Below are 25283 nucleotides of genomic sequence, written 5' to 3'. Positions count from 1 at the left end.
GTATATAGCCCTTAATAACAGAAACTTCTTGTGGGCTTCACATGCCCATAATGCTATCAAATGTTAACGGAAATAATGCGAACGTTCATTCAATCAGATGAAGCGCTTCAGGAAAGTGAAATGGGTCCCGGCCCTGGTGATCAATAGTGACCCTGGTTATATTTCCACTATTCAATATTAAACACATGTTATGGATGGTTTTTTTTTCCCATTTCTGTTTTCTGATTTACATTTTTATTCTCCAATAACATGTTCATTTAAATTAACATATGTTCATTCAAGTTAACATATTGTAATATATGATCAAATATGTATTGAAATAAGATACACATGCATTTAAATATTAACAGTGATTTTCTTTTATTTTTTACACTTCCTATAGTTGAACATGTGAACAAAAAATGCTTTTATCATATTTTATTTTTATGATAGTTTTTATGATTGTATTATTTTATTCTCAACACTTCCCTTCTTCTCTTGGTTGTACGGTTTACAGTATGTGTATTTCAGAATATTTATAAATTTTTTTTTTTGTCCAACCAAATTTAAATTTCTAATCCGCTCAGAGCTTTCAGAATTTGACGTGCCAAATGATGCAAATTAAATAAACTATTAGTAATGGCACTTTGTCCTCGACTAGTCAGATTACAAACTGATCCTCACCTGGATGATCACAGCATTTTCTGTCATCTGATTGGTTGGTCAGAGTAAGTACAACTAGCAAAACATGTCTAGTGCGATTTGCCCACATTAATACATTTAATAATAAGCACTTCTGGTGAGCATGATGAATTAAATTTTTTTGGTTTAATGCTTCTTGTCATGTTATTAAACACATAATTATTACTAACTGATCCAAATGATGAACGTGGCACAATTGTGTGCTGTTATCTGTATTGATTTCCATTATTTCGGTGTGATAGTGGTTGTATTCAGAGGAGGATTAAGTCAAGTCAATCTCCATTAAGAGTCCAGGTGACAAATGCATGGCGTGCACCTGCTGCACTTGCATCATGTGAAAATGTTTAGTTGAAGTGCTCCCAGCTTCTCACCTAAAGGCCTCAATGAGTCGCTCCACCTTCTGCGCCTCGCCCTGGACGCGCACGTGAGCCTGGAACTTTCGCAGGGCCTCATCCAGCTCCATGCCCGAGAAGTCCATCTCGTCCACCACGCAGCTGCCAGCAACCATGCACGCGCAAGTACGCGCACATATCGACAGGGGGAGGGAAAAAAAGAGAAGAAACAATTTAGCACGTAAGGAGGTGACGTGGGCGGTTGCGTCCGAGCGAATGCGCACACACACACGCTGATGGCAAAACAGTCATACTTTGATTACTGAGGCACTGACCTGGAAGACACACACACATCCGCACACACAAGCAGAAAGACTAAAGTGATGACAGTGGGAGATAAGAGACATGAGAGTCATATAATGACATTCAAAGGAGTACATGAAAGACTTAGAATGTGCCAATGGCAGCAGCACATACATGAAAGCGTGTGAACGGGTGTGCACGCGCGCATGTGTGCGCATATTTGAGTGTGAGTATGCGTGTGTGTGCATCCCTTAGTGTGCACGTGTTAGTGTATATGTGATTTATATTTGTGTGCATGATCGTCTATGAGGGCGCAAGTGAATGCATGTGTGGGTGTGTGCGCGCATGTGTGTGCAGTGACCTATTTTGACAATTTCTGCAACAACTTCAGCAAAAAGCCTGTACCTCCATCCTGGATGTGTCTTCACACGAGGATGGATACAAATACATGAATGATTTGAATGAAAGCGTGCTACATTTATGCATGCCAGCTTGCACTTTACTACTGTGAGGTCCAACGCTGAACACTAAAATAGCGCAATAGTGACAGAAGAAGAAGAGCATAATTCTGAAAGTATTTTTTGAAAGAATCCAAAGAGAAGTTCATGTACCATGATGAGAGTGAAGCTGAAAGATTATAAGGGAAAAAAAATAAATAAATAAAAAAATATGGCTCCGGCCATCCTGTGTGGAGTTTGCATGTTCTCCCCGTGCTTGCGTGGGTTTCCTCCGGGTACTCCGGTTTCCTCCCACATTCCAAAAACATGCATTGTAGGCCGATTGAACACTCTAAATTGCCCCTAGGTATGAGTATGAGTGCGGATGGTTGTTCGTCTCTGTGTGCCCTGCAATTGGCTGGCAACCAGTTCAGGGTGTCCCCCGCCTACTGCCCGAAGATAGCTGGGATAGGCTCTAGCACCCCCCGCGACCCTAGTGAGGAGAAGCGGTATAGATGATGGATGGATATATATATATATATATCTTTTGGGTGTTTTGCTGTAATGCAGCAAAAAAGTCAAAGCTCATTCTTAACCTTGGAAAACATTTGACAAAATGCTCTTAAGATCCAAAGTAGCTTGCCCCCCCTCCCATTTTATGTACTTTTTTTTCCACCGTCACCATTCTGCAACTTTGAAAACATGACAATGAGTCCTGGAGGTGTTCAACGCAGAGGATGGCTGATTTAAATCTGAGAATAAAAGTAGTGGAGCTGCCGCTAATGCAACTCTAGGGTGTATAGTAGCTCACGAAATGGCTATATCTCTCCATAAATGCATTTGCGCCTCTGCTTATAACTTGCAACTAGCCAGAATATCAGCATTGCTGTCAATGCACGAGTCAATAAAAGTGGGAAGTGCTAAACCTGCAAAAGGTCCTGAATAATTCATGACTCTGGCCCAGCATCCTAAAATCAACGTGAATGATGTCGCTGGTAAAATGGTGAAAGGAAAGGTCGCTGTTGAATGATGGGAAATGTAGGCATTGTTTACTAAATACGTTTGTAATTTAATGAGAATAAAGTTTTAATAATACAACAACAAAAAATATAGTGTTACAAGAATAATGTAACATTACAAGAAAATAATTATTAGTGTTATGTGAATTAAGAATTAATGTGAGAATAACGTATAATTTCCAAGAAAAGGGTGAAAAGCAACAAACACGATTTTTTTTTAACTATTGTATAATGAATCACTGAATAAAGAACTGAAGTACCTAAAATTAATCACGAGTCATCGTATAACTGCCGTTGAACAGCCTTTTTTTTTGTTACATTATTTTTTTTCACCCTACTGAAATATTTGAAAGATACCAAAGGTTCAATTGCTTGAAAAAAAAACTCTAATGGCTTACAAAGACTCTGGAAAGCAGCGGTGAATTATTTATATTGCATCTAAAGTTGTCTCCCTTGTGGGAACCAAACAAACGCCAGCAACCAAAAGATTCTATTTAAAGCTACATGTTCTAAATAGTGGAAATTGTCACCAAGAATCAATGAACACAGACACTGAATTAAAGCAAAATTAGCCTGTGTGGCATGGTTGGTCCTGTCACATGCAAATAAGTCACTGCTCACCCCGCCCCCTCTACTGAAATTCTAAATCTGAGTGCATGCTCAAAGCTGTTAGCTGACGATGCAGGAGTTCAATGCGAGAAAATAAATAAAAAAAACTGACCATCCAAGCATAGCTTGTATTTTCACTAAAGGAGGCAGCACTTCATCACCAAGACAACACGTTGCATATTTTTTAAGTGTTGAACACCCCTCACACAAACTATTTATCATCCTCATTAATTTAAGCCTGTTTTGAAAGAGCAGTCCTGTTTCTGTAATGCAGGACAAAAAAAAAGACCAAGTTACTTGGCTTCTTTCTCAGCATAGATTTTAAGTTATGGCCAGAGAAACTCAGTGTTGGAGCGGTCAATATGTACTACTGGGGCATGTGTTGGATACGTGCCTTGGAAGGGCGTAGCCTACTAGTGAATGATGTCAACAGCCATAATAGGTTCCGTTTGATAGGAAGGAATCAGAGTGAAATGTATTACTATTTGTAAGACAATGCATGACAACAACGATGATTCTGCAAAAATACGCATTTTGCACGTTACAGAAAGGTATGCTGACTCACTCGAGAACGTCTCTGTTAAACTGCAGCTTGCTGTTGCCCAGGAATTCTCCAATCATCTGCCTGCTCAGGCCTTTCCTCTGCAGCAGGAAGTGAGCCACGCCGATGGCCGTGTCGGGCACAAAGCCACGTGTGATCAGGAAGTGGATGCCTTTCTCTGGGTTCCTGTCATCCAAGGGGCAATAAAAAAAAATAAAAAAGAGATTCATGATTGATTATGATTGTTATGATTATGATTATTAAGATGCTTCTTATATTATCAAAAATCTCAATAATTATTCTTATTATTATTATTATTAAATAAAGCAAAAGATAAATATTATAACAATTATAAGATATATATGATTATAATATAATCATAAATATAATTATTGTATAATTACAATTATTGTTAAAAGTAGTTACCAAAATTAACCTAAAGTCAAAATAGTCTTGTTACAAGAATTGAGCTAATTATGTAAAATTTTTAAATTGTAATTTTTTAATTCATTAATTATTAATAATTTTGAGCAATAAGAAACTACAAGGAATGGAAATAATTAAAGAGAATGGGAAAATGTTATATTACAGTGTATACATAAACAATGATCATTTTTAGATATTTTCAAATGCATTTATATATATTTAGTTTTTCAAAATGTGGATGTATTTATTGTAATGTCTGTGCAACAAAAATGTATTTCACGCTTGCTAATCTTAGCTAACCTTAATAAAGTATTAGTAATCCATTTATAAACCATTTAGTAACACTTCACAGGAGTAGCATTGTAATGTGGGTGCTTTTTATACGGTAGCTTGCAAGTGCTTGACGATTCAAAAGGATACTTACGCTGTGTATAAGTGTGCGTGTGTGTGTGTGTACGTGTACGTGTGAGAGAGAGAAGAAAATTGCTTTTGAAATAGAAAAAAATCTGAGTGCATGCTCAAAGCTGTTAGCTGAGGACGCGTCCGGGTCAGAGCGGCTGTCAGCGATGCGTGCTGCTTAATCAAGTTTAATTCACAATAACTAATAGTAATGATAAGAAGTAAAGGCCAGTCGTGCTCTCCCTCTATTTATGGCTCTTTTCACATTGTGCATGCCCTCCGCCTCTCTCTTTTATATCTCCTCCATTGCCTCGATGCCTTTGCCTTTATGTTCTTTCTGTTGTGAGCCCCTCCCACAAACGAAACTCCCAGGGCAAAAACTGTACTTTGAACAAAGACTAGTGGATGTTTGAATGTGTGTGTGGGTGTGTGTGCGTGTGCGTGTGGGGGTGTGGACTGAATGCTGTTCTGTGGTTCCACTCACACATTGAAGAGGTTTAATCCAATGCGATAGAGCCGTTTACGATGTGTGTCAGTGGAGAGGGTGGGCGAACGACACGACGCCGGATCTTGGCATCGATCCCTGGGCAGAGAGACCACCAGACCCTGCAGGGCATCAGGGACGGTGCCCGCCGCCAGCTGCTGCGGGTGGGTGTAGTGGTACTGCTGGTACTGGGTGTAAATCTGGGCGGGCTGCTGGTCGGACTGGGCCGAGGTGACCATGGCGGTGGAGGTTGACGTGGAGGTGGATCCGGCTTTATCCAAGATGCCATCCCCCGGTAGGGTGCCCCCCGGGAAGGGCACGGCTGAGCCCCTCCGCGACCCTGGATCTAAATTCTCCAGCTCCTCGCTGGGAGGAGGCGCGGGGAATTCCGGCTCCTCGATGGACTCTCCTCCGATGAGCCCCATCCCACTCAGCGAAGTCTTCCTGCTGCCCGCCTCGCCACCGGCATTGCCCAGAGAGGTGGTGGTGGTGGTGGTGGTAGCAGAGGAGATGGTGTAGGAACTATTGCTGTCGATGTGGACGGTGACGTCCCGGAAGGCCATGAGCAGAGAGCTGGCGCTGCGGGGGAGGCATGCACTCTCGGCGGCGGCACGGAGCGCCCCTGCGTCCATGAGGAGGCCCTGGCCTTCTGAACCTTCAGATACGCTCCAACCACGGAGGGCCTCGTCTATCGATTGGGCCAGCGAGTGAAGCTGAAAGTACAAAGCAGGATCATTTCCACATTTAACAGTACAAGGGTTTGTCACAGTAGTGACGAGCACAAGTGCCTCCCAGTCAGGAGATATATAATTGAATTTCTAGTGCAAAATCAGCTGTATTTTTTTTTGATGGGGGGGGGGTGCATTGTGAAACTCATTGGTAGAGTGGGTAGCATAACCGCCTCTGAGCCAGGAGATCCTTGTTAAAATCATTGTTGGAAAATCACTGTGGTAATTTGAAGACTCAGAAATCATAGATGTGAATGCGACTGTTGGCCTAACGATAAAAACGGCTATAAAAATATGGAATAATTTGTTCTGTCACCGTAACACATTAGGATACACATACCTACACATTTGAAAAGGAACAGTTACCTCAGCATCTAATAATGATGAAGTACATTGGTGCAGAATAAAGGACAAAAATGGGCTCCTATTCTGAGCAGGTTAGCTAATTATCTGCCCTTTGTAAGACCAATGGGTCGAAATGAATAGCGACAGTGTCTGAGCAATTAGATCATGTGGCAAAACCACTGAAGCAAGCTTTTTTGTGTGTGATTAAGGTTGGATTTAAAAGTCATATATGAGAGGAAGGTGTCACTTGATTTAAGGTTCAACTAGACAACATAGAGGTTTAAAATACATACATGCACACACACACACACGCAGTTGGCTGGGAGACGCGCCTGCTCACCCGTGATCATAATGAGGACATGGACTCTTGAAAATGGACTGATGAAAAGTGATTGTTTGTTTATATGTTCCTTGTGATTGGCTGGCGCCAGTCCTTGCTTCTCATGCCAAATGGCCAGTTCAAATGTGATCCTAATGATGACATCTGCATTGTCCATAAGTTTGAATGTGTGTGATTTGTTTGTCTATTAACTGGTGATCAGGCCATGGTGCCCCCTGCTTCTCTCGTACAAAGTGAGCATAGATAGGCTGCAGGTACCAACAACCCTGAACACGATTCACATTTCTGGAGTAGAAACCGTGTAACTCCAGCTTACTTGTTCGGAGAAGCAGTCCTCCAGCTGTGAGAGCGAGGGTCCGGGGCTTTGAGAGGGCGCCGGCCCCGAGCTCTGAGGGGCAGCCGCTGCCGGGGCGGACGCGGGAGACGGGGGCAGAGAGGTGGATCGACACGGCGGCGGAGGAGGCGTCTTGGAACGTAGCGGGATCTGCCCCCCTCCCGGATGGAGAGAGTAACTGTGTCTCTGGGTGCTATTGCGGTTCCGTCCCGAAGGGCTGGGTTGGCGCAGGGAGATCCGACGGGGGAGCTTGCTCTCTGAGAGCGAGTTGCGGATCTTTTGGAAATTTTTGCTGAGCTGGTACTGACGGAAGGCGGTCTGGATGCGGCGGGCGGCCCGTCTGGCAATAAGGTGACCTCCATACTTCTGTTCCAGGTCTTCTATCTGGAGAGAGAAAGGTGGTGTGCGGGATATACTGATGTACTGAGAGAATAAACAGTCACAACTAAGCAATATTTATTATCCTTTAACAACCTGTGTGGCTCAATGGGCCTTGAAAAGGAGGATGACACAGATAGCAAATATAAACATGACGTGTACCTAAGGTTTATACGTATCTAATGCAGTACATTCCAAATTTTCACATACAAGTTTCATTCAATCCAGGCGCGTAACTTATTTCAATCCTTTATCAAATACATTTTTGACATTGAAATTGACTGAAATGCCATTAAACTATTCCATCCTCCCCAGAAACGTTTGTATCAAAAATTCATATATTAATAGAGTTTGAAAGTTATAAGTTAACCAGCCCTATGAGGTCGACTCTGATGTGAGCTTTGATGAAAATCTGTTTGACACCTCGGTAGCAAAACGCCTGGCAAGTTAGCCTCATCCATTTGTCAAGGATACCCACTTCAGATTGGGACACATTCACAAGAATTCCCTAGCAGGTGTTTGTCAAAGTACAAGACCTGGAATTTGTCACTTTAGTCTGCCGTACAGTATCCGCTGAGTAAAAAGTCATTCGAGCCAGTTTGCTCAGATGATAGCTTGCTGCGTGCTTGTAATTTTCAGTGTGTTTTCTGCCTCACAAGCCTTGAGATGAATATGTTATATTGTTCACCTCGGGGTGAAAAACTCACTTTGTGCGTGTTACTTGAGCTACGTGCTTAGGGCAAAAATTCAGGTGGCCAACCAAAAAGTATCCGTCATGATTTCAAAATGGGGACCCCGTGAAGTTGTCAACAACTCACTTTCTGAGGATAAATTGGTCAGTGTTGAGCCAGATTATACCTGTTTATGATAAAAAGAATCTTCTGATTGTAAAAACACAGATAAGCTTAGCCATTCCAAGAGACAACAAAATTGGACCTGACGGGTACGGGCTCCACTCTATGAGGCATGCAAGCATGTTAGTTCCATAAACCAACACGACCAAATTTTTAAATGACGTTTGACGGAATGCTCTGCCCCACTCATCTCAGGCAAAAAAAAACATTAGAATTTCCATATATCCATCTGGGACACCTGCATCAGACTTAGGTTTATTTTGACAAATTCTGCAGTACAGGCCCTGAAATTTGCTGGAAATGATTGCTTCAAACTAAATCGCTGACTTCATTTTCAATTCCATGCATGGGTCCTTGAGACTTTTTGTCGTTGTCAGACATGTCCACCCAATTTTATGTTCATTGATTGAACTGGTGTTGAAGGCTAATTAATTTGAACTTTCCAGGGAGCGAGTGAATGAACTTTTGCCGAGTCGTGTGCAAGACGACTAAGAAATATACATACATTTTCAAGATACACAACTTTGCAAAATTCACTTGAACAAAACTGACCATTTTTATATCAGTGCTTGTATTGGATCGCATTACTAGGTGTGCCTAATGAATTGTCTAAAAAAGTTGCACTGCCAAACTTTCCAGCAAAGACGAAGAAAAATCAGGGCGATAGAGAAAAGGAGGACAGTCGACGCACATCATGAGAACACCCCGTTAAAATGCATACACGCTCACGCAGGCACACACACCGAAGCCGTTATTAGCTGTTACCATGGCAACCTAGCATCTTTCATGCTCCTGTCGCTGTGGATGTTGAGACACTGGTGTTCACTTTTTTTTCTCTCTTTCATGTCAACAGAGACAGAAATAGATCTGAATGGGCTTCTTCTTTTGCAGCACGCAATGTCATCCTCACACCCTCCTTATCCCCCACCGCCAGTCCCCCTCCCGCTCAAAGATAAACGTCGCTCCGATGCTCTCCTGCCAAGGGCGAAAAACACACCCCGATATGAGAGGCCGACAGGGACATAATTTAAGATTAAAGTGGACCCCAGTTTTTGGCGGGGAAAAGAGATCGTGCTTGCCCACAAATCCACGTATAATTGACATCCATTATAAATGTATTGGATAGTTATTTATTTATTTTAACCCAGAAAATTACTTTGTAAAATGAAATCAGTGTTTTTGAAAACTGGAGTTTGGCTTGCCCCCAAAATGTACAAATATATTGAAAAATATTTTGATATATAATGATGATATATATTGACCAAAAAAAAAAAAACTGTAAATACACGATTTTAGTATAATACACAAGATATGCAGTAGATAAATCAAATGAGAGCTTTCTGTACAACATGTGAGCAAATCTGAGAAAGTTTAAGTTGTGTGTGACAGGAAAGCCTGCATTGTACTCTGTCCCTGGTGGCCGAGAAGGACATACCTGTTTGTTTTTGTTCTCCAGGGAGATCTCATAGTCGCTTGGCCCCTCCCGCTTGGCTACGGGGGCCTCCGTGTCCCGTCCTCCCGAGGACGAGCCGTCCTCTAGGCTCAGCAACCGGCCGCTGTCGTGGGAATAAAAAGCGGATAGCCATTAGCTGTTGCCTCCGTCCTTGACCTTCAAAACACGTCTGTGCAGTGTGTACGTGTGTGCGTGGGCGTCTGTGTGTATGAGGAGCAGCAGGTGGGAAATAATTGCAGTTGCCCGGGGCCATAGCAGGACACAATTTCATCACAGTTTGCAGCAGGAATTGATTTAAATCTCCTCTCCAGCCTTTATCGTGATATTGTAATCATATAATTTTGTTGAATTATGTACAGTTTTATTATGTGCTATTATCTATTCTATCTCTATTTTGGCTGGAGAGAAATGGTTACAATGCCATCTGGACGGACTATGCTGATCTTTTGCGCAGGCCATTAGTGTGTTGGATGGAAAGGTTGGCGGCGTGTCCGCCTCACAATCTAAAGTTCGGCGTTCGAGTCTCAGATCCGACCTTCCCAGGTGACGTTTGCAAGCACTCCCTGTGCTTGTGTGGGATTTCTTCCTTCCACACCCCCCAAAAACGTATGTTGGGGTTGAGGAAGGCTGTTGGCTCGGAAGACAGATGCAAGCAAGAGGAGTTTTAAGGAGGGGCAGGGTGCAAATTTTTTAGTGATTTTACGTGTCATCGACGACCCAAAATCCAACGAGGTGACCACGGGCACCAGCTACCCCCATGGTCAACACAAATAGAGATAACCTGCCATTTTTTTCTAGTACAAGCAAGGTTTGTCATGTTTGAAGCGTATATAACGTAAATATAACAAATTGCGATGTATTGAATATAAACTCCTCATTCAAAATATTGGCCCTCATGCAGAGTTGCAGCATGTACTGTGATGTGTAAACCATTTGTGTTCTTAGCATGAATTATAGCAAGAGAATGAAAATGTCTGCCTGCACTTGTGAGACACAGTGAGACAATCTCTTCAAAGTCAAACATGACTTGCATAAAAAGTAGCACGATAACTTAATCAGCCTCTGCAGATATTTTACAAACAATCATCTGTAATAGAGCTGAGGCCAGAGGGGATTGGAAAATAAAAAATACATGCTATTGCTAGTATAGTCTGTTTTAATGTAGCTTTAACATGGTTTATTGCGGCTGCTTTTATTAATTCCCTAGCCTCCGTTCTATTTAATCCCAGGGACAAATATTGCTCTTTTACACGACATCACTAGTGAAAATCTGCCAAGGGGAAAATGAGGCCAGCGCAAAGCAAAATGTTGAATACTTGATATGTTAAAGGTGGCATGTTATTCCCTTCTGCAAGATGTAAAATGTTAACTATTCATTGAGATTCTAAATTGTCAACATAAGACAAAATGCAAAATGATGTTTTTCGTCAAGGCTTGAATAATAAGTATAAAGATACTAAATAAGAATCAATTATTGAAACTTATCATGTTATGAAAATATAAAGCCAGTACTGGTTCTGACACGGCAATGAAACTTGGCTCACCCAAAGATACTTAATGTTGGACCGTGGAAAGTATTAATTGGTGTCGAGGAATTATGTAGAAGTGATGAATCTCAAATGTTAGAAGATATTTTAATGTTGCGGAGGAGTTAAGTTTAGCCCTGCTTGTCAGAGGAAGTTACAGGGAGTCTTTGCCACTTTTTGCTCTGATGAATGGCAATTCAAAAGCTCAAGCTAAGAAACAAAAGTCTTGGTATAACTTGACAATTGCTATTTTTATGGGCTATTTATATTTTTATGCAACATACACACGCAATTGCGGTGGGGTTTTTTTTTAAATCAACTCATCTTTAAAAAAAAAATAAAAATTAAAGCATATTGTGAAGTGTGAGCCTGAGTTACTGACGGCTTTTCACTATTTGGGGTGTGTCGATAACGCTGTTAGCTTCAAGGCTAATTTGTGAATCTAATAACATTGTAATTCTGCTTAGCGTTCAGCTTTGTCACAGTAGTATTTCCGTGTAGTCTACCCATCACTTGAAAATGTAGGATCTTAGTTGTGCAATTTCACACTTGATGGGCGGGCAGGCACTCCAGAGATCTGACTATTTTTATAAAAGCGATTAAAAAGACAATTTTCCATAACATGTCCCATGTGAGCTTTAATCATCATTTGACAAATATTGTATTGTGATTGCCCTCATCCCTGTCCTCAAAACTTAATTCATTCCGAGTGTGTTCACAAGTGTGATATATCAGATGATGATCATTTGTTCACACCGAAGGCTGAACAACAGCCGGCAGTTTAAAAATCCTTTTCTAAGTGCACATTCAGAATTCCTCTTGTTATTGTTGCTATCTAGCCACTATCCCACTCAGAAATAAGGCCACGGGAGAAGCATTGTGTCTTTCAAATGAACTGGAGCGAGTCAGGTTCAGTCGCAAATAGAACGGAAACACGGCGGAAACAAGAGAAGGACGTGCAAGAAGAAAGCCAGCGTCGAATCAGAATACATCAGAGTACATTAGAGGATTTAAAACGCAAGAGTTGAGCAATTTATGCATCAGGGCTGCAAAAAGCCATAATGCTATGTAAGATAGGAACATCCCCCACCTACTCACAGACTGCACGTGGGCCATGAGGCTCAAGTGTAAAGCTGTCAAAAAATAATAGCCAAAGTAACACTTCATGTATACACATACAGATTTTATTAAATCAATTCTTGGCTAATTCTAATAGAATTCATTGCAAATAGTAACATTTCCAAACTAGCCCCACTGATTACTTTACTTTTTAAGATAAACAATTTTATTGTTATGTAATATTTTTTTTAATTGTTAATGTATTTTATCATTTCAGCATTTACGAAATTATACATACATTTTGAATAATGTTTTATTAATGATTAATTAATTACGAATAATACTATATATATATATATAAAAAAAACATTACGTACTTACTAGTGTATTGGTTCATTAATTAGCGTTGAGCCTGGCTGACACGAGGCGCCATCAGCGCTGAGTATCAAATATGAGGGCGCTCTGTCAAGACATTTTTGAAGCTCCCCTGGAGGATAAGTTAGTTGATCTTTGGCAAGATTACGACTTCCTTTAACAATGTCAGGTCCCTAGAATATAAGGACAAGTACAAACCGAACAAAGCAATGGAAGAGATCGCTTTTAGCTTCTCTCGTCTAGATAGGTAAATCGGGTGCCATCTTGAATAGTCACATGATTCCAAACACGTGATCAATGCAATATTTAGCACTAATGCCAACCGCACTTCGTGTGTACTGGGCTTTGCATACACTTTTGACTAATTTAATTCATCTTATTAAAGATTTGGTTCATGATTAATGATTGATAATATGAATAAAATGATAAAAATTGCTTATAAATTAAACAGTCTCACATTTATTTGATCAAATAATTGCTCAACAATTCTAGTATAAAAAACTATATTCAAATAAGTTATTTATCACATTAAATACTTATATATCGTAAAGAATAAAAGAAAATTTTATCATAAAAGAAATGTATTCCTTATAGTTTCATGAATTGTAAACAATACAACTAAAATATATATAAACTTTGATTATTACATTTGACATATTTTACAAACACTATTTTTTAACCTCATCAACACATGAACTAGCATTTTAAACAGTTTTGTTTATTTTATTTTTTTTAAACGTAATTTGACCCTCGAGAACAAATGTTTGCACACACCGTTGGTCAAATTGTATCACTCAATGAGATATAATATAATATATAATGAGGAAGGTAGTTGGCATCTCCGTCGGCGTCAGCTTGTGTGATGTGTTCTTCTGTCATTTTCCGGTTCAACGTGTCGACTTCTAAGCAAACGCGACAGTTGGCCACGACGGCCAACGTCAAACTGGTGTGTTGTGGCCTTTAGGGTTAAGCACTGTGCAGGATGTCACATGATGCCAATTTAACGTTAAATGTCTGCTTCTCATCATTGCGGGCGACAACACACATTTTTTCCGTTGTGTGCATGTAACAGTACAGTCATCTCAACGGAGGAAAGGAAAGGAACACCATACAATAATAAAAAGGATCTCTCCAAATAATGAACGTTTGTCATAAGAACGATATCATTGTGGATGGAATTATCTAAAAAAATGAATAAATAGATAAAAGAGGGGGTGAATTTCTCACCCGATGTAAGGCAGCAGAATGTAATAAGATCCCCCATAAGCTCCACGAATTGCAAGCTGATATGAGGGGATTGAATGATGATACAGTATAAGCCTCTGAATACATTCAATAAGATGTTCAATGATCAATTTAAATTGCTGCCAAATGTGCGATCTGGATCCGATCAGAAGGAAATTTGACTTCTGAGCCTGTATACTCTTGATTCCCAACCATGGTGCTTGAGCATGTAAGAATGAAAAGTAGGAGTGTAAAAAAAAAAAAGATTTAAAAAAAAAAACGTTTTGTTTGAAAAGATATGAGTGCACCAACTCGAACGGAATTTAATCAAATTCACTCCACAATAAAATGTACCGTCCTTGAATCGTATTGCTATGTACTCAGTTTTTTTGGGGGCATTTAAGTTGAAACCACTGAACAATAACAATTATTGGCATTTATGTCAACAACGTTAGTTAGCACAAAAAAGTAAGTGGGTTGTTTGCTACAAAACAATTTGCTGAGTTATGACTACTTGTGTATTTCATTTGGGGGAAACAGGATAATTTCACAAAAGCAAATCTTAAAATATTTTGTTGAACTGAACAACTAAAATTCATATCCGTTTTTTGCCTTGAAATTTTATTAATTTATTTACAATCATATCACGATACAAATGGAACCGTCGTTTATTTGAGAGCTGCATACCTCTAATGAAATTATCTAAATTAATTTGAACTTTTGAACTCATTTGGCCAAATGAGCCCTAATTGGATGCATGCCGTTATCCAATCTGGATGGGCGATGGTAAATTATAGTGCTTTTCTGTGTATACACCATCTAATGATGTCAAATATTGATGATCGTTTTGACAATTTGCCATGAAAAAGTAGGTGGGCGATCTCATTCATTGCAGCGCAGATTATGATTATATTTCCTAATCCTCATTCTGATTTATTTCTGCTGCCACCTGTAATTGCAATTTGCAATCTAAAGATAATGAATACAAAAGGAAGACACACACTCAAACATCTTAACTCGTTCACTCCTTGATTTACTACAAAACCTAAATCTGTTCACGTGTCATTTAGATGGCAACATGGCTCGTTTTCTCGTCCCCTCGTTACTATGGCAGTGACGGCCATTGCGTCATCTCCGAGTTGCTAGGGGCGATTCTGGATTGATGGTATCGGCTCTCATTTCTCTCACTAAGGACTGTGTGCTCAATAACCTCGAGGCCCTGACGGCTATTTGTTACAAAGCGTTTAATGTGGCTGCATCTGTGACCACAAGTGGACACACACACAAACATAAACACACCCACACACACGCACACACACTCAATGTGTGCAGTCCGCTGCACCCAGAGCAAAATGTCATTCGGCATAATAATAAACCCTCATGTAATGGCCATGTTGAAGACTTACAATGACTGTGACAATTGCCTGTTACAAATAAGGAGACAATAGGTGAGATCAGTCCATTGATCGTGAGAATGATGACAGCAAATCCTGATTTGACTCAGTGGATGCGGATAAACAGGTAAACAAAGAAGGGCGGGGGGACAGTTTAACAATAATTCCAACTAAGGAGAGGAATAAAGGAGTGTAAATAAAGGATCTCAATGGAGGAGCTTCTTCGATTAGTTTTCCTGTCCAAGCGCTTTTCACCCTCCGGGCTACCATAGCGATCGTACTTATCTGGGTAATGCAGAAGTGAGTCAAATAGTCATCATGGCATTGTGCACCACTCCGTCCACAATGCAAATGTCAGACCTCACGGTGGCTTCAGTCATGGCTGACTAGAACTCTTAAATGGGTAGTGGGGAAGAAGATTCTGAATGTTTTATTTTCATTATACAATATTAAATGACCTCTAATACTTCTATGTATTTTGTTCTTGCCTTTTCCCAGCTGATTTTGAAAAAGACTCGTCACCAGCCACACTAGAAAAAAACAAAAACTTGATTGACCTCAAAATTTCTAGGCATCCAACTTAGATTTTAAGTTTGGCAATTCAGCAAAATAGTTGAAGTTTTGCTAATGTAAAAATTGGCTTTCCTGCATTTTCAACAAAGAGAGTACAAAAGTACAAGTATGTTGCCTTGTATTGACCCACAACTTAAAGAAAGTAAAAATAACTCAGCAAATTGTTTTAGGTCAAACAACTTGCTTTATTTTGTTGTGCTAATTAACGTTGTTGCCACAATTAAAATAAAATAATATTTTGAAGTTGTTTCGACTTAAGTGATTCTTTTAGCCCCAAAAATTACAAAATGAGTTTTTACCAGCGCAGGTTATAGACAAACATCCATTCACGTTCACATTTAGACCCTAAAGGTGGAGTTTGTCATCAAAAACACTTTTTGTCTTTTTGCCATGAAAAAATACATCATAAAACCAGTAACATTTCATTTTTAGCATTATGAGTAAGTCATGCTAGCAATGTAGCTGCCTTGATGTGTTTCTTTCTGCAGAGACGCGAATGAGGTTGGGAGGAATGAAGTGAGGCTACATTCTAGCTAGCACTTTCAAGACGCCATAATCTAACGTTAAGGCAATGTAGAGTCTTAAATGAACACAGAAGCATGTTTTTATAATGTGAGAGCAAGCCAGAGTACCCGGACAAAACCCTCACAATCACAGGGAGAACATGCAGATGCTACAAGATGTGAACACCCACATCAGCACTTTGAGGCGGATGTGCCAAACATACATCCACCAAGTGGAAATACATGAATGCCTTTCATTTCTGTAGTATCAATTCAGTATTTAGAAGTTCACAGCTGCTGTTACTTTACCATCGCCAACTACTGGCCTGGCATATAAATTACAGCCTCTGTACGAATTAATCCTATTTAGACACATTCTAAATACAAAACTCTTCCTAAAAGGTCTCTCATGTTTTTATTAGACAATTTGTCCGTCTTACCTGGACGTGCCACTCGCATCAGCCTCAGGATGCTCGGGGGCGGGGCAGCAGAACTGATGTAGCACCGTCTCATTTCTGCAATCCAGAGAGGAAACTTATTTGTTAGCCTGTTTGTTTTGCCAGCATCCTCCCAACCAGCTCACACCAAAAGAACCGGAAAAGAGACTTTCATTAAACTCCTCGGGATTATTTGGCACTGATCCCTCAGTAAATACCCTATGTGGGTCAATTCCGAGCTGAAACTGCTTACATTGCGTTGATACCAGTGTCCAGATGTTGATACCCACGATGCATCACTCATCGCTGTGATTTAGCCGTGTTCCCGAATCAGTCCGACAGATGGTCACTTGCAGCTATTACCCTTCCCATACAAGTTACAACAGTTTCATTCATATTTGAGTTGTAATATCTGGGCTACAGAAAACCCCTCAAAAACCTCTGAAGGATTGCTTCATCTTTGCGATACAGCAGGTTGGCAATCGTTAGGCTTACTGTACAGTAAACAGAGGAGGGAGAAGTACTCATACTGAAGTCGTTCAGTTGAAGGACAGATCCTTGTCAAAAAAAAATCTTCTTGTAAAAGTAGAAGCTCGGGTTTCAGCGGATATTTTGGACTATTCATTAAGAAGTAATATTCACTATTCATTCTCCAGCCCTGTAAAGTATTCAAGCACAAAAGGTTTGGGAGTGTGCGCCATTTTGGATGGCCTTAGACACAAGCTGGTGATCAAAATAAAACCGGATTAGTCAAAGAAAGCTGCGTTCATAATTTTTGAATTGTCCGGATGTTTCCTTCTCAAAAAATTCCCTTCAAAGTACAGCTTGCTGTTTTAAAATGAGTGCGTAAAGAGAAAAAGTACTCGAGTAAAGTACAGTACACGTACCTGAAAGAGGTACAAGTACAGTAATTAATTATTTGAACTTGGTTGTTTTCCATCACTGCGATCTAGAATAGAAACATCCCCTTAAATCTTTTTGATGGATCACCTTGCCTCGGGGATGCTCTATGTCTCCCAGCATTAAATGTACTGTAAAGGTGTGCTTTTCAGAGACGGGCTCTCGCCACAATACATGCATTCTTGTTTGACCGCGCTACAAAATCATCTCCTGACCTGCACTCAGCATATTGTAAGTGACGCAAACCCCCAGTGACAGGCAGTCAGAGTCAACGTCAGGACTCACAATGACAGTCGCAGCTATAAAAAGATTCCTTTTCTACGTAAATTTCACATCCAGAAGGAAACTACTTAGACATCCATCCATTTTCTACAGCGCATGCCCTGCTCGGGGTTGAAAGGCGGGGATCACCCTTGGTCTGGTCGCCAGTCAGTTGAAGGGGCACATAGTGTATTAGAGTAACAACCATGCACACAGTCACACTTATGGACAATTTAGAAAACTCAATGAGCCTAACAGGCATGTTTTTGAGAAACCACTGTATTTAGAAAATAAAACATTAACAAGGTTTATTCATTTAAACATTAAAACATTTAACGGGCCGCATGTGGCCCCCGGGCCGTAGTTTGCCCACGCCTGATCTAGCTGAATGAAAATGTGAGGGGAGAGACCTTTAATGGCCAATGGATTTTTAAACTGACTGAATGCTAATTCTTTTTTTTTTTGCCTTTGAATGAACTGTCAACTTCATGTTGAAAAACACAAGTATGGGTATTACTCACGTGGTCATGCATAATTTAACGACTAGCTGTATTCCACTTATCTGATTATTGGTAACATGCTAATCAGGCTGACAGACTGACGTTAATTAGTTAGGTTGATGAAGATAACTCGACAGTACACTTAACGCACCTTTTCTTTAATTGGCATGTCTCTTGGAGCAGCACCAGAAAGAAAGACAGAGATTTAGAAAAATCCATTTTGAGATGAAACAATTGTTTTCAGAGGTTTACACAGCCCCCTGGGGGGGGTCGTTCACGCAACATCAATGACTCGACTAATCAGGAGGAGACAGATACAGAAGTGGGAAGGATCTTAAATGTATTCGTACAGGAACTGTCACCTCATGCTGCGGAGAAAGTCGGTGTGGTAGAATGGGCTCTATTTTAGTAGTCACGCGCAAGTGAGCTCGGCCTAAAACTTGCCGCATCTTAATTTTCGTGCAGGGGCAAATCTAATTTGTTTGCCAAGGGTGACAATTAGGTGATGAAAAGTAGGGTAGACTAGGTGAAATCAAATAAACATTGTGGCACTGGTGTAACGTGACGTGCCATTTCAATTGGCCAGGAACCAAGTCGGCTGTGTTCACTCCCACAACGGCGCAAACAGACATTTCTGGCAGCGCCACTCTACAAAAAATTCCAAACGTAAGAAAAATCAACCCAGTGAGACAGCACTTTGCACTCGACTTGCGCTGAGAATAGAGCTCAAAGTGTTTGTTTTGTGCATGTATGAGTTCATGTTGAATCAGCACAAATTAGCCCTATTAAATGAATATTGCTCAAATTCTTTCATTGCCTCATTAGGGAAGATTCATCCTTCTCTTAGCAACTCTTGGCAATGGCGATGCAGGCTTGTTGAGAAATGGTCTCCCATGAGCATTTGATGCTGCTTCACAGTCAAGAGCGTGCATCTTCTAATTCTCAGCTCCGGACTTCCAGTGTGTAGTCTGCATACTCTGCCTGTGCTTGCCTGGGGACCCTATCTTCCTCTGACGTCCCCAAAACATGCATATTACATTCATTGATTACTGTAAATGTCCATAGGCGAGAATGGGAGTGGGAATTCTCATTTGTCTATTCGTGCACGGACCTTCACTTGTTGCCGCTCAATTGCTGTGCATATATAGATGACAATTTCCACTAACATTCACATCAAAAGACAATTTTGAATCACCAATGACGTACTCTAGGCTTGCAGCACCTCCTCCATGCTCCTCCTGCTAACACGTTGAATATATGTTTAAGTCACTAGATTGTGTGATGTGATGAAATGAGAAAGCCTTCTTCAAAGTCTCCAAAGTTAACACGTAGGTTTTTGGAATGTGGCTGAAAGACTACCTGGGGAAAATCACGCAAGGACAAGGAAATCAGAAACCTCAGACAAGATTAGAACACACAACCTCAAAACTGAAAGGCAGACCTGATGGATTTCCTTGATCCATTTATTTTCTCCGACATTAACTTCACTTTAATCATTCTGCTTTTGGGCTTGAGGTGGAGTACAACAGCATTCACACTCACATTCACATCTATGGACATTTCAAGCAAACTATACAAAAGAAGGCCAGAGCTGAGATTTCAACATCCAACCTCAGAACAGTGAAGTAGACGTGCTAACCAGCAGTATACCATGCTGCCCATTTCACTGATTTCCCATAGGAGTAATTGAGCAGGCGTCCCTGAACAGATCAACCACAAAGATGTTGATCATTAGTGTTGGAATTGTGGTATAAGAGCTCTGTTTCTGCTGACATTTTCTTGTTTTACATGTGGTCAAGTCAGCTGTCAGACACAGAGACACTTCCCCATCCATTCGTTGGTACAAGTCCTTCCACCTAATGACCATCCACAACCACGGCGGCGTACAAATAGAGCAGGTGAATATTTTAAGAGTACACGCCTTCTGCTGTCGGCCAGTGTTGCCGTCATGCCTACACAGCCTTGCTCTTTTATAGCGCTACTTCAAGCGCAGTATGTTCAGTCATCAGTCGCTTGCCAGGAGGCTCGCATGCAACTCGAGCTCAGGATGACGCCAGTATATTTTGTGCACCTTCCCAGACACCACGGGATGTCCCTCAGTCCCTTGGCGTGGATTGTTTGTTCGGGATAGATAAAGCGAGTAAAATACAGCCCACCCTTCCTTTTCTTCCTTTTCCTGCATGGTTCTCTCCATGCACCTGAGCTGGTCCACTCCAAAGTCAGCCTCAAGCTCCTTCAGCAAACCTCCTCCGAGGGGGCTTCCATCAAAGAGCGTTACTGAGCGTGCATCTTCTATTTCTCGCTCCCCCTCCTGAGAATGGCTGATTACAGTTCGCTCCACGGGCTAAGTGGGCCAGATAGGGAAGGCTCAGCTGGAAAGAGAGGGAGAGGATCCTTTCTCTGAACCTCTTCCTTCCCTGCAAAACCCCCAGGGTGCATACACGTGCACCGGCAACACTGGCAACAATGCAAAATACACAAACACACAGCCAAAAATAAGATTACACACCAGCCCACGTGTCATTGAGATGGAGAAACACTGATAGACGTGTGCAGTGAGTGTGTGAGGGCAACAGGCCGCTTCATTGGAAACGCTTAGCCGCCATAATCCAACACAAGATCATCATAATAAGTATTATTGTCCACTTTTGTTTGAGAGCGTTGTAGTCATGCATCAACATGTACTGTACTGTGATGTATTGTTGAGGTTGCAGTGATATAGCAGAACCTCACACGGTGTTTCTTATACTTTGCACTTTGGCTACATCATGAAGCAGAGATGACACTTCACCAAGGGGGGGCTAAAGCCTCATCAGAAATCTGAGTGTCTGGAGCCATCCCTGTTATGTAGCTACAAGAGAGTTGTGGGTCCTGTGAAAGACACAATTTAATGTACGTAGTACTACTAGTAATAATGTCGTAGTACTAGTAGCAGAGTAGCTGAATAGTAGTAGTCATAGTTACAGTTGTAGACTAATAGTAGTAGTAGCATAGTGGTTTAATAACAATAGTAATAATAAGAAGTAGTATAGCATTAGTAGGAGAGAGGCAGTTGTAATAGTAGTTGTAGTAGCAGGAGCAGACTAGAAAAAAAAGGAGAAGTAGATTGTAAATAATGGGTGGAGTAGACCATCAGTAGCAGTGTAGTAAAAGTAGAGGAATGGCAGGAGTAGTCGACTAGTAGTGGAAGCAAAAGTAGTAGTCATAGATTGTCAATTCGTAGACTAGAAATAGTAGCAGTAGCAGGCTTAGTAGGAGTACTAGTCGTTGTATAGTAGTAGTAGTAATAGTGCTGTAGTAATAGTAGAAGAGTTCTAGGAGTAGTCGACTAGTAGTAGAAGCAGAAGTAGTAATCATAGATTGTCATTCAGTACTAGTTGAGTGCCAGTAGTTTGTAGCAGGAAAAATAGTAATAGTACTAGTAGTAGTAGGATCAGTACTACATTAGTATTATTGATAAGTCGTAGTAGTAGTAGAGGAGAAGTAGTAGTAGAAGTGGTAGTAATAGTACAGAGTAGTAAAGCAGTGGTAGGAGTAGAAGACATCATTATTGTAGTAGTAGTGGAAGTGGTAGTAGCAGAAGGTTGTTTAGTTGTAAAAATAGAATAGTAGGAGAAGTAGTAGAAAAGTGCACGTCATAGTAGTGTTTTTGCCGGAGGAAAAGTACACAACTAGTGTTTTAGCAATACAACAGTATGTTGTTGTGGTCATTTTTTTCTACAGCACTAGTTGAATCTGACAGAAAAGTACTCTTTTGACACTATATAAAGAAAAAGCCCACCGCACTTGAAATATTGCTTTCACGCCTAAGTGTTTGCTCAACATTTCATTGACAGATAGTCGTTGAGGAAGTACTACGAGCTTCAAGTGTGAGACAGCGTGTAACGTAATCAATGCTGTTAGGCGATTCAAAGCCATGCTGTCATTTTACATCCAGAAAACACTTTCAGCTCCCTTCCGTCTCCAAGACACACTTTGAGCGTACAGAAGCTTACATGAGCTGTCGAACAACAATGACTAATTGCACTACAATTTGCCAATCAACCACCATGTGATTTTTTTTTCTTTTAGTAGATTTTGTGAGTAAATCTATCTATCTGAGAGTCACGGATGGTGTAGTGGTACATCCGCCTGATTTGTGTGTGGGCAGCGTGGGACTGGTTCCCACTTGGTGACGATGTCTATGTCTGCACTGTGACTGGCTGGCGACCTGTTCAGGGTGTGTTGCGCCTTTCACCCGTAGTCAGATGGGATAGGCTCCAGCACCCTCCCGCGACCCTTTACAGGATAAGCAGTGTGGATGATGACATGACATCTATCTATCCATCCATGTACACTTGCCATTTTTCATTTCATTTCCGGCATCATTCAGACAGTCGGGCGGCAACCAGAATTTGACGGCTGAGGCTTTGCAGTTTTTTCAAGCGCCTCCTCGACTTGCTCGTGGCTCGCCAACTGACGTTGCAGCAGCCTTGCAAAATATCCGCCTGCTAAAAAGAATTTCTGTCCCTCAACTGCAGTTTAGCACCAGCGTGAGAAGCTTAATGGTCGTCACACTACTCCAGTCCAATTTCCAGTTCGTTGAAACGGGATCTGCTCTTGACCATCCATGTAGAAGAAGGCCTGCGACAATGACCATTGATGGAAAAAAAAAACTCAAAGCAAAGGAAAGTCTATCAGCAGGGTTAAATGGGAACTCAGCATCGACAAAAGCTCCTTTCAGTGGATGCCGCGGAGTGTGATAAAGCTTTACTGATTTCAGGTTGCTGAGCTTCATAATCTTCCGCTTGAAGCACTGAGCAAATCTCCACATTTAAAACCAAAACAAGAACAATCTGTTGAAAATTGTTCTTCAAAGTAATGTTTCCTTGAGGATCCTTAACATGATATGCTCACAAATCGAACCTTGACACGAGCATCAAGTGCTGGAAACCACTTTTGCTTCTGAAAGCAAATTATCTTTTCACACCGAGGCATTATGTAGAGAAAAGTTGTTATTTGTCTTAGTCATTTGCATATCAGGAACAAAGCTCCATACAAAACCAATTGCTTAGGAAGAACAGTAGTACATTGGAAATTTGATTTAATGGACCTGGAACCAACGGACTCCGGATTGAACGGAGAGAAAATACAGTCAAGTCACTCAAAACGCACTTTTGTACATTAGCTGTCAAAGTATGTCAGTTGTAGAATATGCTGCAATTCACCACAGATTTACAGTAGACTAACAGATGTGCCTTCATTCCCATCAAAGGCCATGTATGGACATATGTGGCGGCCATGTTAGCAGGGGCAACTGCCATATCAAAGGTAATGGAGAGCAAGGACATTAGCTTAGCATCACTGGAGGTACAGTTCAAATGGAGCTTGTCATATCGCCTTATTTATATCGCTGTTATCTGGAGGGATTTATAGTCATGTATATGTGTAAATCTTTGGACATGCTATTTTTTTTTGGGGGGGGGTGTCACACCCTTATCTATATGGAATAGAAAAGTTCCAATCGTACCGGAGGTGAAAATAACAAGGGCTCTGACATTCGGCCAGTGACGTCGAGGTAAGTTTGGATCAACTTAAAAACTTTTCAGACAATTTCAATCTTCCTTTTTTAATATTAATTTTTCATAATGTTGTACTGTTTCATGCCATTTTCAGCAATGGGAAAAAAAACACTTAAATATAACAGACAATCAGTTTTAACTGCCAACGCCTCTCTCCAATTAGTCCGTGAAATCAAGGTTCCACAGTAGTTTTAGACGTTTTTAGGGCCGTCGCAAACACTTACTTTTTTGATACGCTAATTTTTCATGTCAAATATTATTTTTAGTATATCACTGGCATCAGGCGGAATCCTAGTACCTGAGAAATCACCACCTTTCAGGAAACCCCCCAAAACGTTTGTTCGAACATGAAAATTACATCGTCAAACAGAACAAGCCATTTTCAACACTTTAGGTTGGTCAAAAAATTGCCAAAACAATACCCACAAGTGTGGACTGATCAATAGTATATGTTTGCCAAACTATATTAAATTGACCAAATTGTGACACCAATGGTATGCAACAGGGTGCTAAAATATGGATGGCGTGCTGAAAATTGCTAGTGAGATGGACTTTTGACAAATGTAACATAGAAGCAAAAGAAAAGTGTATCTTCCTCTCATTAGACGATGTAGTGGAGTACTATAATTCCAGGGGAAGTGGTGTGGTGGGGGTGCGCACGTTCACATGGTGCATGTGCATCTCATCTAACAGGGAAACATCAGAGGCCTATCGGTTGCCCCATGAGACGTGAACATGCCGCACATTCATTAACGGCAAAGGCAGCAACGTGGACGCACCGCATCACATCACTCGCCAAGCTGCCCCCACACACACTCACGCGCGAAAGCATGCGTCACACAATATAGTACACTCACACACTCATGCATGTAAAACACATGAACCAATACATGCATCACACATATGCCAGGCTCTTCTCACACACACACACCCCCACACACCAGTATGTATCACACACACACGCACGCACAAATGCATTACACTCACAAATGTGCATTAAACAGGTGTGTATTTAGTACCAACACACATTTATGCATTACACACATTTATACGTTGTGCACATATCGTGCATCTCACACATACAATACATGTGTCACACATACCCGAATGACCCACTCATGTCTTACACAACGTGGACATGCATTTGTCAAACACACACAAATCCCACACAGTTATACATGTATGACACTCACCCCCTCACACACGCACACACTTTATAATGCATTTCAAACGCACACACACGTACAAGCAATACACAACCTGTAGCCTTACACGTATGCGAGCATGTATTACACACAAATGTATTT

At 41.0% G+C, this 25283-nt stretch overlaps 1 protein-coding gene across 2 annotated transcripts in view; it reads right to left on the bottom strand.

The window, feature by feature from the left end:
• iqsec3b (IQ motif and Sec7 domain ArfGEF 3b) overlaps positions 1-25283 on the bottom strand; it is a 45949-nt gene that overhangs the window by 19478 nt on the left and 1188 nt on the right. For both annotated transcript variants that reach the window (XM_088297581.1, XM_088297583.1), the window contains exons 2-7: positions 16758-16832; positions 9646-9766; positions 6961-7362; positions 5232-5944; positions 3947-4108; positions 1053-1175 (exon numbers count right to left, since the gene is read on the bottom strand). In XM_088297581.1, coding sequence (XP_088153707.1) covers positions 1053-1175; positions 3947-4108; positions 5232-5944; positions 6961-7362; positions 9646-9766; positions 16758-16832 — 1596 coding nt within the window. The remainder of the gene's footprint in view (positions 1-1052; positions 1176-3946; positions 4109-5231; positions 5945-6960; positions 7363-9645; positions 9767-16757; positions 16833-25283) is intronic.

Source organism: Idiotropiscis lumnitzeri, chromosome 6 (genome assembly GCF_059441095.1).
Source record: "Idiotropiscis lumnitzeri isolate Australia: NSW breed Sydney's pygmy pipehorse chromosome 6, RoL_Ilum_1.0, whole genome shotgun sequence".
In the NCBI taxonomy this organism is placed as follows: Eukaryota; Metazoa; Chordata; class Actinopteri; order Syngnathiformes; family Syngnathidae; genus Idiotropiscis; species Idiotropiscis lumnitzeri.
The sequence above is the reverse complement of the archived record's forward strand: the minus strand, read 5'-3'. Positions and strand labels throughout refer to the sequence as shown.